At 44.9% G+C, this 18,273-nt stretch overlaps 1 protein-coding gene across 11 annotated transcripts in view; it reads right to left on the bottom strand.

Annotated features, from left to right (window-relative positions):
* EPHA5 (EPH receptor A5) overlaps window positions 1-18,273 on the bottom strand; it is a 209,620-nt gene that overhangs the window by 2,994 nt on the left and 188,353 nt on the right. For 8 of the 11 annotated variants that reach the window (XM_056354298.1, XM_056354334.1, XM_056354305.1 and 5 more), the window contains 3 exons: window positions 16,377-16,526; window positions 11,482-11,675; window positions 8,367-8,522 (listed from right to left, as the gene is read on the bottom strand). In XM_056354298.1, the coding sequence (XP_056210273.1) occupies window positions 8,367-8,522; window positions 11,482-11,675; window positions 16,377-16,526 (500 nt within the window). Of the gene's footprint in view, window positions 1-12; window positions 4,621-8,362; window positions 8,523-11,481; window positions 11,676-16,376; window positions 16,527-18,273 lie in introns of those variants that run through there. The other 3 variants (XM_056354315.1, XM_056354325.1, XM_056354368.1) reach the window with 2 other exon arrangements.

Raw genomic sequence — 18,273 nt, 5'->3', positions numbered from 1 at the left:
GCAGACGTTGGTTCCAGGGACCTCTCAGGCACATGCCGCCACACACACTACGCGCCGCGCACACTGACGCTGCTGCCAGCATCTATCTCTTACCATTGGCAGCTCCCAAAGCCAAGCTTAGCTGGCAAGCTTCATTTTCCCCCATTTTTAAAATTTATTTGATTTTTAATGGCTGACAGCATCTCGGAGAGGTGATGGGATTTGACTGAGATCACCTTGCTGGCCAAGGAAAAAAGCTGGACAGCAAAGTGTCAGCATCGCCTTTGGCCATGGACTTTGCTAGGTGTGAAAAGTCCTATTTCCAAGAGAAAAGCAATGTAAGAAAGCCTGCGTTGCACTTTCCTCTTCTCCTGGGAAAGGCTGGTATTTGATCTCAGATACGAGCAGTGAGAAGTGAGGTCAGTCCATGCTTCCTTCCTCTTCGGATGAGGAAAATACAAAGATACACCAACTGCAATCTTAGAGCCAGCTCTTACAGCGAGCTGAAGGGCAAAAGCCTTGAGCATGGCCATCGCCCCAATGACCACCTAAAATCAATGGGAACTGGCAATGCAGCTCCTCTCTGGGCCTTTGCAAATCTTCCCATAAACCCACGTTTCTTATTTTTGGGGATGAATTCTACAAGCCAAAGGCATTTGTGTTGAGTCTGTCTACTGGGCTGCCATTACAGGAAAGCTGCAGAACAAGATAGCTTATGTAAAATGCAGGGTTAGGAGGGAAGATTGTTTTCTCAGAAGCTCAGCTCTCTAAAATTTAGGTGTACAGGCAAAGGTAATCCCCAAGGTTCATGCTGATGGCATGAAAGAGGCACATCCAGTGGACAATTTATCCCATCTAAAGACAGGAGTGGAACAATTTGTCCCCTGGAGAGTGGGACCTTGGGTGATCAGATTCAATGACACATCTACAGCCAGGGTAAGGCTATGGTTACGGCAGAGTATAATTGTAGGGATCTCTTTCTAGGGGGAAAAGTGTTAAGAAATAAAATATAGGAATAAAAGCTTGGAAGAAACATCAAGACAGGTGCATCTGTGTTTCCAACACAAGACACAGAGGCAGTTAGACAAGCAGTTTGACTTAGAGGAGACATGGTGTTTTGTCTGAAGACTTCCACTAGAGAAATATCAGCCCCTCACTTTCTACCTCCACGCTGGACTGAATGAAAGATGTTTTCAAAGTCGGGCTCTACGGTCTTGCCAATACACGTGTGACTCCCAGAGCTGTTGACACCCTTTGTGCAAGTCTTTTAAGAGAAAGCTCTCCACTGAAAGACATCAGGATGTGACCTCCTCGAACACATAGGTGCTTTTTGGAAACTACACTGGCAGGGCGGGCACGTGCAAGGGCTGGGGATCATCAGCAAAACCCAGGATCCCAACCATCACCTGAGACATACTGCAAACCCGGCCTGCAGCTCACAGCACTGCTACGTGCTGGACTGCAGGTGAACACAAGCAATGACCACCAAAGAGCTTTCACACGATGTTGCATGAGCTACCCATGGCAGTGTACCTCTCTTAGCAGCTTCACGTTCTAGATAAAGACTCCTATGCAAATACAACCAACCATCCATGTCCAAAAATTACATAGATGAACATTGCTTTGAATAAAAAGCAATCCTGAGTGAAGGTTGATAAGTTAACACATAAGCTGGTTGAAGCCAAAAACTAGATACGTTGTTCTCCAAGGATTGTCACACTTTCAGCCTTTTGATTTAGGAAATACCAGATTTTCTGCTCCAGACTAAACACTTCATTCATTTTTCAGTGATGCATCTTGCTGATGCATAGGGGAAATCACAATGTAAGGGGCATGGAGCAAGGGAGGTCAATGAGACACATCAGCAATGCTCCTTACCTCGTAAAGAAAAGGCTGCAGCACCTGCAAAAGGTGTGTACCTTCTCAGGGGGACATGCTTTCATTTCTTCCTCCACTGAATTGTGAAACTAGTTCAGCAAGCCATCTTAATAATGAAGGAAATTGTAGTAGTGCTATTGTTACATGCAATTTATTTTATGTACACAGCACAGTTGGAAGTTCACACCAAAGATGAAAAAAACCCAACAAAACCCAAGCCAGTATAGGACCTGATTTTTAAAAGAGCCAGCATCTGCCTTCCCCCTGCTGAGCACTACTCTGCTGGCACTTTTTGAAAATTCAGGTGTTCCCCCCACCCCCACCCCCACCCCCAGGTATTTAAAGTGCAAGCTGAGCTCTTTTGAAAATCCAGCACCACATATTTCACAGGTGTATTCTTTCTGATACTCTTGCATGTTATGCAGAAGAAAACAGCCTGAAACTTTGAGAAAGGCATGTACGTCTTGGCATTTCACAGGCAGCTCCACCAGCCCAATAATAAAAAAAAAAAAACTACTCACTACACAGCTTTTTTTTCCCTTATGGGGGGATTAACTCAATATCCTTGAGGAGTGCCTCATTGATTTACAAGTGAGAAAGAAGAAAAAGGAGTTTCTGGTTTCAATCCATTAGCTGCTCACCAGGGGATCCAGTCTATTTTTTTTTTTTTTTTTTATATCAAATCCTCAAATGCAGAGCCACCGGCCAAAAGCAGGGGGACTCCTCAGAGAGGGGAAAAAACACTACTGGGGGGTCCTTCACCTGCGCAACAACAGACCAGAAGACAACAGCTCCTGAGCTGCCATATGCTTACCTGCTATAAAATCAGCAGCTTTATTCAAAAGCCACCTTGCAAGTCGCAAAGCCAGGAACAAAACTTTTCACAAACCACCTACAGAAGGCAGCTTTAATTCCCGTTTTTCAAGCGTTACTTACAGCACGTTGCACGCGCCTGTGCACTCAGTGCTGAAGGACTTAAAGCGGTGTAAGGCAGAAGCCAATTTTAAACAAAATTGAGTGCGCAAACCAGCTGGTTTTGGGACACAAAAAAAATCAACTTTGTGCCAAAGGGCTGCAATACAACTGTTTTCAAGCTCCACTCCAGAGCTGCCTGGCTCACATTACCGCAGCCAACTGGTAATTTCACTGGGCTCAGCTCTGCAGAGGAGATGCGTATGGGTATCTGCCGGGGCTTTGCAATAGAACTGCAATTCCCTGCAAGAAAAGGCACAACTGAGACCCATGGGCAAATGACAGTTGTGATTAGGACCCAGGCTGCACCTTGCCCCGCAAGTGACCTGACCCCCGGCACTGGGTTTTGTGTGGGCTGCTGCGGCAGCAACATGGGCGCTCCCTGAGGCCACGGACATACGTGAACCTGTGCGCTGGGGGAGTCTCCCTGCTTCAAAATACTTGATCCTCCTAGCAATGAGACAACTTTTATCTTTGTTTCAGGGAGAACTCTCCCTTTTTCACTTCTCTCTCATTCACATGGGGCTGAAAATAGAAATAGGCAGGAATTTGAATCACTTGCCAACACAGTAGCAAGAAGCTGACCGAAGTTCACCAAAAAGCCGAGGAAATAAAGGGGAAAATTTGTGTCGGCTCATCCCAAACAGCCTGTATACAGCTGCACGCATGCTGCTCTCTTACCACTGCCTTGCACGAAAGCCCAGCTGCAACATGGCAGGGACAACATGGTATCCCCTTCCCTGCAACATCCATTTGCAAGGGTTGAAGTCATGGTCTCCACGTTGTAAGAAATATATTTCAAACATTTTATTCACGAACAGAACTACTTATACACCATGGACCAGTCTGTCAAACACAGTGCAGACTAGGACTGGATTGCCACATAATATACAACCCCCTTTATCAGCCAGTTAGTCATGCAAGCAAAAGGGCCAGGTTGCTGTAAGATCTCTGCGGCTGGCAGTTGTCAACCCACCACGGATATTTTGTATTTCATCTCCCACCCAGGCCAGATTTCACCACTCTTCTTCATGTGGTGTAGCTCTACAATTGCCCATGCAGACTGGGACTACTCATGGAGTGAGTTAGTTGTCAGTTTGAATGAGGGGGAAGAAGAAGAACCTCAAAGAAGACGCTAAAGAAAAAAAGGAATCCACTTGCTAGGGACTTAGGCATGAAATGAGGACATTTTAAAAAAAAAATATTTAAGAGTTCATCTGCTCTTATTCATTATTCCTGTCCTACTTGATTATGAGATGAGCATTGGTTTGTTCAGAAGCAGATACAGTATCACAATCTCAGGATTGAGATTTCAGGTTAAGAATAAGCATCTAGAGCAGGTGAACTCTTAAACCATCTTCATTCAGTATAACTTTTAATAAATAATTTATTTTATTTTAGAAAAAAAAATATACAATGCAAAGCAACACAGCACATATTATTACAAATATTCAGACCTCTTCATCTAATAACAAACAACAGGGTGTCCTGAGATTCAGTGAGTACAGATCTTTCAAAAGGTGGAAGTATGTAGTCCACATGGTTAGTAACTGGTCCAGTCAAGGGTCAGACTGAAACTCATGTCATGGATCTATCTATCCTTGAGTATTGTCCTGGTAAAGTTATTCTTGCAGTGGATTGAAAGAGCTCCAGACACACTCAAAGTCACTAGGTGGTCCACAAGTTTAAAGAGCAGGTCTGGTCCACTGGAAAGGTTGCCTTCAAGTCTGATATCCAGTTGGAAAGAGGGGGTGGAGGGTGAGGCTCCACTTTTCACAAGGTGATTCGTCCCTTTGCAAGAATTAGAGCTAAATGTAGAAAATCACTCTTTGTTTGAACACATACATTTTTAGGTCTTTGCTTAAGTAGGCAGAGCTCAGGACTTGGGGCGATATTCACCAGTTTTAGCTTTTTCATCTTTTGCTTTCAGCAATTTGTCACTAATACTACCCTTTTCTGGAATAAATGCATCAAGCCACCAGTTTGAAAGAAGCAGGGCAGTAATCAGGATTTTGCTTTGCATGTTGGCAGGGGATTGAAAAAAAAGCTGAACATTTACCACCTCAACCAGGTCCTGTAAAGAGGCCACAAAGGTGAGTGCCCACAGTCACCAGTCCTGTCAGCGTTACAGCCAACCCCTACTGCAGCACTAGTAATTGTTTTTTCAGTAGATTTTAGGAATTCTTTACATTCATCATCTTTTTTTCTGCCTTTTCTGGCAGTGATTATCCAGTTCTCCTTTCTCTATCTAATTTTCACATGTGTCCTAATGCAGTTTGAATTCAGGGAAGATCATTTTGGATGGCATTTGAAGGCAACCTCTTAAATTGCAGAGAATGTTTTACTGATGTCATTTGGGGAAAGCAAGCTACTTTCAGATGTTCAGATCATCTTTTCACCCAATCCCCCCAAGTCCCAGCTCTGGAATATACTGAACAGTTGCCTCTTTTAAAAATGACAAGGAATATTTAACCTGAATTCTCCTTTGCAGACTACAAAATGTTTTGTTGTTCTCTTTTACAGGGAGAAAAAATGAAAACCTCCAGAAAACCAACACCCCCAACATATTAACCTTTAAAGAACTTTGCTTGTTCTGGTGTTTATTTACTGGAGAACCCATGAGAGTCTCAGCTAAGCCCACCCAGGAGCCATTTCCCTCCCCTAATTTGTTGATTTTAAGAGCAATCTGCCAGTTTATATCAGCCTGAGCATGTGGTTCAGGTCTTCAACACGGGACAACTTTCCTCTTAAGCCACTATGATGATCTCTCCTTTCTTAATAGCTGAGAATCCAGTCTTTTGTCTTTTTTTTACTTTATTTAAGAGGGATGAGAGAGGTCTTGATCTGGATGGCTGGATGGCTTATTAAATGAACCTTTCACAGCTTTCCCAACAATAGACCCAAGTGGGGTCAAACCTTCTTGCTAAGTCACCACCGCAATGCACAGGTGCACGGGCTGAGCTGCTGAAGAACCAAGCCTGACTCACACAAGCATCTCTGTTCAAGGCAGCTGGGGGAGGAATTCATTTGCTGGCACGGATAACTGACTAGCTGGAGTTAGTTTCAACCTTTTTTCAGTTTCAATTGAAATACCAGATGGATTTATGAAATGTCTCCTTTAGGCTTAAAAAAAAACGAATCCAGAAGCTCCCTAGGCTCCTAGGCATCAGCTCCTCTGCACTGCTTTACTGCTGTAAAAGCCTGGAAGAAAGCTGAAGCAGCTCAGACATGTTGTCTCCACTGGGGCCAGTAAAGGACCAGAGCAGGATGGCATATGTGCTATACAGAAGACACTGGGACCTGGTGGAGGGGGCCTTAGAGGTGGTTTGCAGGTGGTGAGGGTCAGAGCATCTCTGGTAGCTATAACCTTACTTAAGGACTTTTAAACCAACTCGCTTTCTGGCTAGAATGGTACAGATAATGGATTTCTTGGTTCACTGCCAACTGGAAAAAAAACCCACCATTTTGAAGTACTTTTGGAGTAGCCTGAAAAGATTCTGGGGATACTTTTGAAATGTCTGGAATACCAAAGAGTAAATACAGGGAAGTATTTACATTTTAAAGTCAAATTAAGGAGATAATTTCACAATCTGAAATGTTGCACTCAAGAAAATGGGACGTTAGGAATAGTTTTGTCAGCGGGACTAAGACTGTGTCAGCACAGAGGGACGCTAAGACTGTTTAAAGCTACATGAGCAAGTGAACTTCTAATTTACTGTCAAAAATTACCATTAATTTGGGCTCAAAATCAATGTTTTCTCTGACACAAACCACAGCATTTTACTTCCAAGTACTTCTTTTAGAGCTCTTGAAATTGCATAAAATCCTAATGAGGAACAAACTGGAAGCTTTTGTGAAACCCTATTTTCTTCCTTGATATAATTAATTCAGCCAAACAGCAACAAGGCTGTGATACATTTTAGACAACCTGCATTTTCAACTGGAAAATGGTTTGGTTTGGTTATAGGACTGAGGTGACACAGTAGAAGGGAACGCTCCAGCATTTACCTTTTCTCTTAAATTACTGCCTTACCCTATTCTTCCTCTTCCCACTCACCCTCTGTCTAGGTCTTCCTGATGTATGGACTCTGACCACCCTGGGGATGGACCTCTTCCTTGGTCAATGTTTGTAGACCACCAGTCTAAATGGAGCTGTGAAGCCTGGTGTTTCTGGGCGCTGCCATATCAGATGAGCAGGTAAGGAACCGTGGAGTCTTCAAAAGCCAAAGTAACATGGCACGTAATTGCAGGACTAGGCTGGGAAACTCCATATAAGAGTCTCAGGCACCCAAAAAAGGATCTATGCAGAAATCCATGCACCTTGACTCCCTAGACAGTTGCTAATCTCTAGCTCGGGGTTTTAATGTGAATCTCTGAGGAGAGTGAATGAGTTCAGGTGTAAGGGACAAATACTGGTGATGTGAGTGGAACAAATAAAACCCGAGTAAGAACAGATACGGTCCTGCCCTCCCTCTCTGCATGTAACACAAAACTGAACTCCACGGAGATGTTACCGACTTGTATCATGCGCAAGGGCCCCCTACCCTGTAGGGTGAACTCCACAGCAAGCCCTACGGCACACAGGATAAATGCTGTGGTCCTTGGGGTGTGGGGATTTTTCTTCTTTTAGTCCTAAACATCGGCAATGATTCTGTATGTGCATTGGCAATCTGCACGTGGTCAGAGGAGCCACAACCTTCTCCAAAGTGGCATGGAGCATAATCCTTCCCATTCTGCCTTAACGCCTGCAGTAAACTAAGCTCAATTTAACCCAGATAGAAAGGCAGGCTCTGGGGCGGGTTTGAGTAAGCGGCATGAGGAAAGTACAGACATAATTATGCAAGCAAGGCAGGCAATTAAAGGTGGAGCATAACAAATCAGCAGCCCTGAGGCATTTACAAAGTCATTTGAATGCTGTCACCCCAACCGCAGTCATACCTACGTGCAAAAACCAAGGGCACACTAAGAAGGAAAAGTCTTGGCCAGGGACCCTGTCCCCTACAGCTGTGGGTTTCCCGATGCTCTTCTGTTGTCATTGTCTGTATCTGTGCCTATTTCTGTTAGTGCTGAATACTATTTCTGTGCCTTACTGGGCTTGACTGTCCACTTGGTTATGTCCAGATGAACTGTGAAACCAGCTAATCCAGTGTAAAGACAGTATACTTCAGTAGTGACTCTAGCTCCTATACATTTACGAGTAGGGTGGGGTTTTTTATTTGTTGGTAACCCCAAATAATCAGCTTCTATTATGTTGAGAGGATGGCCTGGCAATTATTCGAACTCAAGCATTAATTTCTGTGAGCAAAGGAGCCAAAGTACTGGCTGCAGTGACCGTAAGTTTTACTCCTGCCTGCATTTGTTATCATCAATACAGATGCTAAAAGAGAAAGTGCTGACTGCAAACAAAGGGTAAGAGTTTCCCTTTCTGCAGCCTCATCCCTGTGTATTTTTTAATTGTTTGTCTGTCCCTTGGCTGCCCACCACTTCCCCCTGCCCCCCCATTCCAACAAACAAAAACGATCTGGGCAACTACTCACTCTAGGGTCACCTGAGCCACAGCATCCATCGAACTGTATCCATTTTCCATGAAGATCTCCGTGTATCGGCCCATTTTGATGGCTTCCAGCCACTCACCCACCGACCTGTAGGCACCGCTCCCAACTGGACTGTGCTCTACCAACAGATTTGATACTCTAAAGGCAAGCAAAAACAAAGCAGCAAACAGAATCAGTATCGAGATGTACCCAACGTGACTCAGTTGCTTGCATTTTTATACAGTAAAGATGACTCTTTCGTTGCATTTTCAGTGATTGCTGCAGCCTAAATCCTCCCAGCAGGCTCGATACGCAGTGTATCAAACATATCACTTCACCTGTGACTTCACCCACGTTTGAGTTACCTCCTGCCACTTCTTGTTCTCACTGCAAGCAGAGAGAGGAGAGGACGAGCATCCACCCTGCCACCTCTCACCCACAAGCAGGCTCCTTTTCTATCACGCTCCCTGGTCACTCTTCAAAGTCTTCGGTTTCACTCTTCCCGCTCTGTTTTCCTCCTCCTCCTCCTGTAAAGCTCATAATTAACTTAAGACAGCCCAGAGCCTGGAAGCCGAAACCCAAATTACGTTTCCCAGCAGTGGCCATCAATGGCAGGCTGCTGTCAACACTTCGGGGGCTGCTCCCGCAGGGGGATTTTGGATGTGGGCAGCATCTGGCGAGCCCTGCAGGGAGCAGCAATGCTCCAACCACGCTCCAGACCTGAAAGCAGAGGCAGACTCCTGCTCCTGCACCCTCACTCAAGACCTCACCGTGGCAATTGCTACCTGCTCGGTTATGCCGTACACGGAAGAAGCAATGCGGGCAAATAATAACCCTTCACCACAGCAGAAACAGAGATACAGTACCTGGCACAAGTGACCCGTGCTATGTACAGGTCCACCACACTACTAATGATGCGCAGAGAGCAAAGGGAGCTTGTCCAAGGTCAGCCAGGAAAGAAACTACACTTGTCCCCTGCTTTTGTAAAGCAGGATACAGCTAACGTAAGTCTTGCATAAAAATTATTACTTACAGGTAAAAAAAAAAAGTTTTTTGGGGTCAAGCCTCTTGATGGTGAGGATTACACTTAAAAGACTTTCAACTGGAAGGAGAGCTGGGATATTATATTACTATAGCACTTCAGGAATCTTTATATACTTTATGAGCACATTAGTATTATTTGTTTATTTAATAGCAATGCTGAAAGGTCCAATAAAAAGTGAATACTTGCAGTACCAAGAACATAATGGCTTCCCATAACATTTTATACACATGAGGAATTCAAAACTCCTAAGTAATCATAATGAGAAGTGGATTTTCATCACTAATGTCAGGAGGTACCTACTGATATGCACACGCAGTAATGTAGAGAGTGACTTCCTTCCTTATTTGCATTAATGAGAATTTCCATAAAGAATACATTACATATATAAAAAAATCCTTTACAGCTGCTGTATGTTGAAATTATGATTCATTTGGAATTACTATGGTGCAGGCACAGCAATCTATGACTATAGAAACACAGACCCAAAACCTGGCTGTTCAGGTGCTCCATTCACATTGAAAATACCCACAGCAGCTTTAAAAAGGAAAGGTCTGAAATTGCATGGACCTGTTCATGGAATAAAACACCAGCAAAGTGCTTAGCAACTCTAGGAAATGGTTTGCTGCTTATTTTCCTCTTTTCTAACGTAACAGTTTGGTGTAAGAGTGCATGAACCACTGCATAACAGGCCTGGAAAAGAACTGTTCTGAACTGAAAATAAAAGAGAAACATCACATATTTTATGCTATCATAAACCTTTTCCTGCAGGTTTGCTGGGATTGACATTACATCTAATTGCTAATAAGAGCGATTTCTTCTTCAGATGGTAAATGATGCATGTAAAATAGCCTGAGGAATCAGATCTAGCTTGTAATTAAAAATTAACAGAGATTTGGTGTTTCTTCTTTTTCAGTGCGTGAGATGCCATGCGCGGGGTAGTGCCAGCATGGGGATGTCAGGTCCAGCTGCAACAGGCAAGACTCACCACATGCAGCTGTGCAAGACTCACTCGGAAGGTGTGGAGACAGATGGGTCTAAGTTCAGAACAGTGCATCTGCTTTGGTCCACACCACCAGTCTAACCTCATCTTACATCCCTCTCATTCCTGGCCAAGGAAAATGACGTGTCTTTTTTTTTTTTTTTTTTCCTCTGAGAATAAGCTTTTCTGAAGGGCCTCTTCCCGTGTTAATCAGGGAAGCTCCACTGCCATCAGTGAATGATTTATATTCATCACTCCTTCACGACCTTGCAAGGGACTGAGTGATTAGCAACACAGATGGCTCAGAAGTAATACTTGTGTGCTTATAGCTAAAAAAGAAAAATTGTCTCCAATACTCCAGTATATTGGAGATCCCAGTACTAAAATGCACTAAAAAATATTAATCTCTTTTTCCCTAAGTGCAGCTTTATTTCTTGACCATATTTACCTTACTTGTAGCCATGCAGCTATTCAGATTCATGCTTAATTGCACACCAGCTGCTCGATTCACTTAATGTTGTTTTAGCAAATGTTTTGTGTACAGCTCTTTGGGAACCACAGAGATCCTCTCGCGATTACCAAGACTGTCAGAACTGGTGGTGGTGGCTAGCAAACATGGGAACAACTGTGGGAGGGTTCTCTTGGACACCGTGAGCTTTGCACATCCTAAGAGATTCCCCAAGAGATGCTCTTCATTTGTATTACCAAGATAAAGTCAACAAGCAGGTATTTAGAGCAGCATTTACTACCTGCTTCATGCACTTAAGTCCTGCCCTCTCTAACCTTGGGGTAAAGCACAGGTAGCTTTATCATAGATCTATAAATACCACTGAAACTCCCATTTCTGAAAGGCAGGCACAATAATTTTCTTTGTGGCAGCAGAACTACATTTACAGAGTAACTGAATTGCTCACATACCGGCCAGCTTTAACAGAAAAAGCTGATTTGGGAAAACTCCCCTGGATATAATGAAGCTGGAGAAACATCCACCCATGAACAAGTGTGGGATAAACAGTAAGTGGTAATTCAACCCAGAGGTGGGTTATTCAGACAAGGATCTTGCTTTGAGACATGGCTTTGGCCTCAGTTTGTACCTGCTCGATGCATTAACCAACGTCTTCAAGCTGCTTGGGTTACGGATGAGCTTGTCCAACATGCTGACAATTTCGTCAAACTTGGGCCTGCTGTTGCGGTCCTTCTGCCAACAGTCGAGCATTAACTGGTAGAGAGCAGCAGGGCAGTCCATGGGACTTGGCAGGCGGTAGCCTTCCTCCACAGCTTTGATCACCTATGGGAGACAAAACATGAGGCTGATGGGTTGCTTTTTTTCCTTTCACCTTTTTCCCAAATGCAAATTAACTTAGAGAACTTTGGGACCAGCAATATACTTACAAAAAATCCCACTGCCCCCTAACTCTGCACACCCAGAGGCAAACCCAGTAAATGCCACTATCTTTCAGATCTTCTACAGGATGGGTTGAAGAACTTAATTTTTGGTCACTGCAAAACGAATCTAGAAAGCCAAGGCAGTGCTACAACCAGGGGGCCACACTGTCAGGCCGCATTTGTTCAAAGCTCAGCCAAGGTCCGTACATTATATACGAAGAAACTCCCGGAGCCTATCTTAAGTCCACAAAAAGCATCCTACCAGGCTTTCTGGCATCTTCTTGGAGCACAGTGATTTTGTTTATTCAGACGTTGGCTTCTTTTTAAATGAAAAGGCATGTGCTAGACCACAAATTTGTATTACAGTAATAAAAGTCTGACTGTATTTCAAAAGAGACTTTGAATGCTAATTGATGGATGGATTCAAGGCAGAAGCAGAACAACCATCTCATATATCATTCAGTGCTGTCTGGGTCTAGTCGTTTCTTAGTGTGGCCACATTTTTGCCAGGAATTTAAAATGTCACCCCAAGAGTATGTAAATTAAAACCAGGAGAGGGTTGTTGCACTGATTTAAAATACTAACCATCTATGATTCTGTATCTAAAACAAGTGGTATGTACATGCGCTGCCTGCCCTCTCGAAAAGCAGAAATTAATAAATGAGGGCAGAACTGAAGTAACTTGTTTTCCCAGGTTTAGGATAAGTGTACAGCAGGGCTCCAAGGCCAGCAGTTCCCATTTTGAACCATTACAATTTTCAGGAGAATGAGCTTGTGTTTCAAGCCACAAGGGCCTGTGACCAAGCCAAGAGAATCTCAGCAGCCCATCTTCACACCCTCTACTACCAAGACTCCTTGACCAAAAGGAGCTGGAAGCAGCTCTTTGCTGTGTGGAAAACCACAGGACCCCACTGTTGGATTCCAACGACTACCTCAGATGTCATTCATTTAGGCACTGTCTCACAATTTGAAAACATCCTGTATTTAAAAAGAAAAGTCTGTGGTTAGCATGGAAGTTATTTTCTTGATCTTTAGTCCCTATATGAGCAGTACAGGAACAGTCATGTCAGGCTGGCATTGCATTTCAGAAGGCTGTGAAATCCAGGACCGCATGGATCGCTTTCAAATCATCCTCCACCACAGGGCTTTTTGCCAAGTGGAAGAGTCCCAGGAATGAGCCAGACTGGCTGGGCAGCAGTAGCGGGAATCTCAAACTCCCTAAGGATGTACACAGTAGAAAAGAAGTTGGGCAAGGATTTGTAATCCTCTCCAGTGGTAGCCAGCATGTCTGAAGATGTGGCCCACAAGATCTGCAGTCCTTTTCTGTCCATCTAAGATTTCATCTGTCAGTGCAGCAGTTGCACCACTCTCCACCCAACCCGTGCTTGCGAATAAATCTCTTCTGGGGCCTGGCTTTTGCTCACAGCATCAAAAAACAGCCCCACCCCGCTACGCTCTATGCTATCTGTGCTGTCCGTTCTACACATCATGCTTTTCAGCTGATCCCTGCTAACAAATTTGCAGCTGCCCTATTAAAAAAGCCTCAGTGTGGCACAGCCACAAGAACGTTATTTGCTGTGTCCATGTCTGTATTTATAACAACAAGGGATCATCCTCCAGCTGTAGCAGAAAGAAAATAGTAGCAAGACGGGGAGCAGACCATCTGGCAACAGCTCAGAATATCTGAACTACATCTGCAATGGGGTTATGCATGTTTGATATTCCCGGCAGTAACATCACAATCAATAGCGTTAACTCAATTTACAGGATGTCATTCGTTCTGGCGATACAATGTAAATGGTATCAGAATACTGCGAGGAGCTAGGACGCTGAAATACACTCTTGCATCTGAAGGTGCCTTAGGGGTCTGGCTGTAAGAGGAGCAAAAGGATGAAACAATGAAGACAGAGTACTTGTAGCAACCACAGTATTTAGAAAGTAAGAAAATGGCACATTTGCTGTTCCATTCATTGGTGCGTACTGCTTTGTAAGACTTGAAGAGTTAAAACTTGCACCTATAAGGAGGCATTTTTGTCCCTGTTCCTTTTCCGGACAAACACAACTCATGTATGGATCGGGTTAACTGAACTGGATGTTTGGGAAAGGATGATTTAAGATAGTCTATTCCAGTAAACCAAACCAACATTTTTAGCTCTAACATTTTTAGTTTTCATAAAATCACCAGTCTGAAGGCTAAAAAGCAGCCACTGTGACCATTTAGCTTAGCAACCTGTGTAACACAGGCCACAAAATTCCTCTCAACAATTCCTGCACCAAAGCCTTATCTTGTGGTTGAGTCAAAGCGTATTTTTAGAAGGCTGCCCAGAAATCAGCACTACTTTAAAATGTGGTTTGTAGCTTTTGCAGTTACAATGCTGCCTGCCCTATGGCACTACCTCCTTAACACAATCTGGCTGTAACATGGTGAGAAACATTTTGCTCATCACCGACTGTGCCTGTGAATGATGTGCTTTAATTACACGCCATGCAACAAGCAGCTCTTGTTCAATGGAGTCCAAAATTCATGTAAGCAGAGCCCCCTGGTCCTCTGCATAAAAGCCAATGCTGTACCTAACACCACTGATTCTTCTGCCAACACAAGCAAAGGAGGAAAGAAGAAGAGGAAGCCTTCAAAAGACAAAGACAGAAGGCATAAATCACATGAGAAACATGCCACAGCACTGAATGAAGTTTCCTAGGCCACCACCATCCAGGCACTTGCCAACTGCACATAGGCAGAGAGGTAACCCAAGCAAAGCCTGAGCAGGAACTGATGCTCATGAACATCTCACCAGTCCTCTGCTTTCTGCTGCTAAAGAAACCAGTCCCCCATCTGCTTCTTCTCAGGCAAGTGTGAAATTCACTCTGTTCCCCACAATGCATACAAGCATTTGGGCTTTTCAGAACGGTTCTGCAAAGTGTGGATGTTCATAACATTATGATCCAGACAAGGGACTCTCCTGGCCATGGAGTGTTATTTCACTGGCACCAGCCTGAATCTTAGCCTGGCATTTACTGAACAACATCTGGGCTATGCCAATGCATCAGCATTAAAGACAGTTACAGTTCTCAGCGTGACCAAAAAAGCTTGACCCTCAATTGCTGCATTTTCTACACAGGCTATGGAAGAAAGTCTTCGTATTTGATTGAGACAAATCCCTGCGTAGATACATGCTGCTTTACCAAACTCCCTGCAAAAGTGACAGCCTCAGCAACGCAGAAGCGGTGGGGTGTTCATGCCAAACAATGCACTCGTCCCCCTGGCAAGAAGCACAGTGTGACCGTCTCAAAGGTACCACGCATTTCCACACCTGGACTTGAAGCAAGATGAGACAGCAGCTCAGTGTGACAGGTAGCAACACCCACTGATGGCAAAGGCCCACAGACAAAACACAAGGGAAACAATGCTCAGCCAGAGCCTCTTCTGCCAGCAAAACAGCAGAAAGCCATGGGGACAGGGATGCTTCTCAAAAAAGAAAAAATGGATGAAACATCAGGTGGTGTGACCAGAGGAAATCCATGGTGGAGAAAGGACCTGCTTGCTTTGCCCAGCCGGCAGCAGCATCTCTGCAGGTGGCAGGGCTGCAGAGATGAAGTGGGAGGGATAAGGAATGACTCTGCCAGACACAGAGTGGTGCGGTTTCCCTCCCATCACAGAGCTGCGCTGGGGGTCCTGCATGCCTCATGCTGACCCCGACCTCATGCATTAGCTGGCATCCTCAGAGACCTCCGCACATCATGGTTCTTAGAGATGTGAAGAGGAAGGAGGGGCCTAGAAAATCCAGCAACCCCAGGCTTAATTTTTTTTAGCCTTAGACAAGGACAGATGTTTATGGTGAGCTCAGAGTAGGAGGTAGCCCCACAATAGGATCAAGAGATCCTTACACAGGCTAAGATCAGAGCTGCAGTCAGGAGGAAGAGTGTCCCCAAGCATCTCCTTGTTTGGAGATGCTTCAGAGGGTGGCCTTGAGGTCAGAGGCTCAAGGGGGCACTGGGGCCCAGAAGCAAGGGAACCCAACTTGAAAGGTGCTGTACAAACAAACCACGAGAGCTTACATTAGCACAGACTTACATGATGCTCACAACAGGAGCAAAACTACGCTCTTGAGATCAGCAGTGCAAAGGCAACTGAGATGCAGCTCTCTAGACTGCCATCACTAGATCAAATCACCCAGCTTTTGTGCAGGGAAACAAAGCTCTTACCATGACTCTCTTGAGTTTCTGCTTTACGTGGCAGCAGGGGTTTGAACACACAATTGAAATGCTGCCAGTTTATCAGCATATATCCCCTGGCAGACCTTTGTCATTAAGCAGAGAAGGGACAGGCTACAGCTCTAACAGCATTAGTGAAGCTCCAGTGGTCTGCTGGGGGAAGCAGGCTTGCCTCTGTGCAGACACATTTCTCTCTGTGCACAGTCTGTTCTGGGCTGCTGCTGCTGCAAAAAAGAGCATCAAACAGGAGGATCATTTTTGTCTGGCATGGGGGAGCAAAGCCGTTTTTACAGCAGTTATCCTCCTCTTGTCCCCATCCTGCCTCTCTGATTGCAGAATGAACACTGAGCCCTCAAAGTCCCAACGCGCAGCACCTCCTGCAAACGCTTACATCTTGGTTTGTCATTTCCCAGTAAGGCCTCTCGCCGTAGGACATCACTTCCCACATCACGATGCCATAGCTCCAGACATCACTGGCTGATGTGAATTTGCGGAAGGCAATCGCTTCAGGTGCTGTCCATCGGATGGGGATCTTCCCTCCCTAGAAGGAAAAGAAAAGGAAAAAAATCCCCCAAAACCAGATTGCAGAGGGCAGAGAACATGCAAAAGAGGACAAAACAGACCTTCTTAGAGCACTGAGGGATGTTATTTTCTCTCTGGAAAGAGACATCGAATTTTAAAGTAAATCTGTTTGACAGCATGGGGCCCCTTTCCACATTATCTCAGCCCATAAGCATTTGTAGGCTGCCTGCTAATTGGCTGTCCTGAAGGTTTGCTGTTTGAATGCTGTTTGAATGCTGGGACATGTATAGGATCAACATCTCAATTATGTTGCACGGGTTGGTAGGGGAATACGGTTCCTCCATTTCTGAGAGCGAGCGGGGGAGGAACAGACAGCTCTGCAACTGAGGAAGACTTTGATCTAATGAGGGTTTCATGCAAATTGCTGTGGAAGTAATGCCCTCTTTTTCTTTTTTTTTTTTTAATGTGGTCCCAGATCCTGCAGGGAGATCTGCATAACAGGCACAGAAGTCTGTGTGTGCAACAACCAGCCTGCTTGGCCTCTGCTGTGGGACTGAAAATGATGCCACAGCTGTCAAATGTGCTTTGCTGTTTCCTTTTCCCCTTTCTACCATTTTAGAAATCTAACTTCAGACCAGCTCTGAGAAGGAAGAGGGGAGGGAAAGGGGAGCTTGGATTAAGGAATACTTTTCTCATTGGGTTTAAAGAGTTGTCTCCCTTGATTTATATCAGAATGTATTTTACTGTGAAGTCCCTTCCTCTCAGCATTGAGCTAAATATTGGAAGGTCTCCCTGAATGCCCCCTAACAGTGTTTGTTATTGGAAAAAGGCAGAATTTGGAACACGTTTTCAAAGCAAATTCTAAAAAGTCCCTTCTTCCAATAATTATTTATTCACAGGCTTATCACTGCATGCCTTGAAGGGCCAGATTCTCAGCAGTGCCAATTAGCACATGGCAGCACACTGCCGCCGCAGCAGGGCTGGCCACAAGCCCTCTAGCCCGCAGGGAGGCTCTGGTCCAGCCGTGCACTGAGTCCTGTTGCAGGGCCGTGACTGCCAAAAGCTGAAAGGCCTTTCCCAGATCGCCACAGGAACTGGAAACATGACCCAGAGAGCTCCCACCACCCGTAAAACAATACCCTTGGAAAAACACACTAATAGGACACATCCAGGTGTGCCAATCATTGCTATGAATACAGGAGGCTCCCTCCAAGCCTGTGCTGCTGAGGTTGGGTCCTGTCCACCCCCTCTCCACAGCGCTGGGGCCAGGTGGCCTTGCACTGGGACGGGCGGGCTGATGGCCTGAAAGGATGGAACAAGGATGGAACAGAGCACTGAGGCTGGAGCAGCTCTTTCTCAGGTTGGGGGAAGGTTACAAGGTAACGTTGAGGGCAATATGCATCATTTGCCATGGGCATTCCAAGCTTACCAATGTTTTAAAAGAGTCAAAACGTCCAGAAGACCATAGCTTACATCTCTGCCTGGGTGCCTAAGAAAAGTACTTGCTCTTGCTCTTTCCTCCCTTTGGTATTGACCAGAGGACAGAACAGAGCTAGGAGTGCAGTAGCTTTGCAGAGTCTGGTATTTGACTCATGTGCCCAACATGAACTTAAAAGTTACTAGTTAAGTTCTGCCTTATGTGGCCATTCCCACTAAAAATTTACAGGCGTTTGCAAAATTAATCTGATAAACTTGAAACATCTGGCCAAACCCTCATGCACAGTTTAGAGGCTCTGGGTTTGTAAAAACCTCTCTGCTAGAGAGCA

Source organism: Falco biarmicus, chromosome 1 (assembly GCF_023638135.1).
Source record: "Falco biarmicus isolate bFalBia1 chromosome 1, bFalBia1.pri, whole genome shotgun sequence".
Lineage (NCBI taxonomy): Eukaryota > Metazoa > Chordata > Aves > Falconiformes > Falconidae > Falco > Falco biarmicus.
Note: the sequence above shows the minus strand (reverse complement) of the source record. Positions and strands in the feature narration are given on the sequence as shown.